Raw genomic sequence first — 2,011 nt, forward strand, 5'->3', positions numbered from 1 at the left:
ACAACCCTCTAATAATTATCCAAAAAATAATCAGACTCCTAACAAAAAATTCTATCAATTCTAGTTGATATTTAATGGATAAATCAACAATTTAACTATTTTATTAACCCAAAATAAAACTTCAAGGAACCGCTTATGATTTTTTCACTTTTATAATTTTCAAACAAAAGTTCGTTACCAAACAAAACTTCAAGCAAAAGTCAGAAAGAAAACCAAAGAATATTTTCTAAAAAGGGAAAACAAAAGACATGTGACTTTGTTCTTATTACCATATTTATGTGGGTTTTCACTTATCTCCATGATGCTCTTGTTGAGATCTGAATGGACAAAGGTAAAGCCCGGAAGCTGAGTCTGCAATTCATGGAGTAAAATAAGCAATTTCTTATTGTAAAAGGAGATCTGTTTGTTCATCTTCTCACTACACTTTCCTATTGGTTTTGAGTGCAGAGTTATTGATGGAAAGCACCCTGCTGGAGGAACGAAGATGAAAGGAACGTGATGCCTTTGTGTTTCTTTAATTATTGTATTATTTGATAAAAAATCAGACATGCAGCGTGTGTGCAGGCGGAAAGAAAATCATATTCAAACTAAGTTCAATTGGCTCAATTCAATCTAAGGAAATTAACATAGTATGTTTTTGTTCAAACAAATTTTATACAAAATAAAAAATACTATGTGTATCCTAAAAATTAATAAAAAAAAACATCATATATTTATGTATAAATAAACATAATGTTTATTTTATTTTTAATGTGTATTTTGTATTTTATATAATTTATTAATTTAATATCTGATTTTTTTGGTATATAAGTAGAATAATTCTAGGCAAAATCCTACCGACAAATGTGTCACTTTTATCAGTTTTTGCAACAATTTACACGTGAATTGTATATGAAAATAAATGTGACATACCAGCAGCCGTATTTTGAATTCTTTTATGAGGTAGGAAGCAAATTTCCTACTACCACGAAATGTTCCGTTTTTGAAGTGATCATTCACACCCGAAGATACAAGAAACAAGGATTCAGATACATGCTTTTCCACTGCTTCTTTACTTAACCCCTTTGGCAAAATCTCCTTAATTGTCCTCTCAAATCCATTTATTTGTTCGTCCATTATTACTGAAGTTTTCTAATTCAGGAACAAATAGTATATGGGATCAGAAATTCGTTTATTCTTTAAAATAAGAAAAAAAAAATTTAGCTGATGAAAAATTTGAAGTAGAAGAGTGTGTGTATATGAGACACTAACATTACTGGTGTCTGGCAAAATTCCAGAACCTGCGGATGCGTAATTTATGCCTGTGGTTACGATTCTGTTTCTTTTACTTCTTGAAAGTCCCAAGTACGCAGGGGCAAAGGGCAGACCAAGGTAGATAGCTGCAAATATTAAAATGAAAATATTGAATCGTAGATTAGTTTTGTGGTAACATTACAAAATTGATGAAGTTAAATAAAACATATGTTCTGGTAACCAAAAAAACTAAAACATATTTTCTCTCTCGTAATAATACTAAATTGTAATGAATAGCATATTAAGGCCAGCGGAAAAATAACTTAATTAAGCTATTTTTAAAAAAATAACTTAAGCAATAAATGACTATATTAAAAGTAACTTATAAATAAATTATTGTGTTTGGGTTTTTAGTTTTAAAAGTGTTTATTTTATAAAAAAATATGATAAAAAGTAATAGTATTATGAGAGAAGTCATTTTTTTTAACTTCTCTATAAGCTCCTAAATAGCTTCTTAAAAAGTTGCAATTTGATTTTAAAAATTACACCAGACATTAATACTACTACTTTTCATAAGTCAAAATTTTTAAAAAATTACTTTTAAAACTTTTAAAACGGGCCCTAAGTATACTAAATTCTACTGAATTATCCTTCACATTTTATTTGTGTAAAGAAAATTTAATGGATATTTCGATTCAAGTGAAAGAATGATGTTAGTATTCTCTATACATGTATACATTTTGTGTTTATTAATTCACATTTTTTATTTATGTTATGA

General features: G+C 27.9%; 1 protein-coding gene across 1 annotated transcript in view; it reads right to left on the reverse strand.

Annotated features, from left to right (window-relative positions):
• The window catches only part of LOC110272061 (GDSL esterase/lipase At2g03980-like), a 6,587-nt gene continuing 5,397 nt past the window's right edge, over positions 822 to 2,011 (reverse strand). The window contains exons 2-4 of the mRNA XM_021123868.1: positions 1,252 to 1,379; positions 913 to 1,131; positions 822 to 833 (exon numbers count right to left, since the gene is read on the reverse strand). Of these exons, the coding sequence (XP_020979527.1) occupies positions 822 to 833; positions 913 to 1,131; positions 1,252 to 1,379 (359 nt within the window). The remainder of the gene's footprint in view (positions 834 to 912; positions 1,132 to 1,251; positions 1,380 to 2,011) is intronic.

This window comes from Arachis ipaensis, chromosome B05 (genome assembly GCF_000816755.2).
Source record: "Arachis ipaensis cultivar K30076 chromosome B05, Araip1.1, whole genome shotgun sequence".
Classification (NCBI taxonomy): domain Eukaryota; kingdom Viridiplantae; phylum Streptophyta; class Magnoliopsida; order Fabales; family Fabaceae; genus Arachis; species Arachis ipaensis.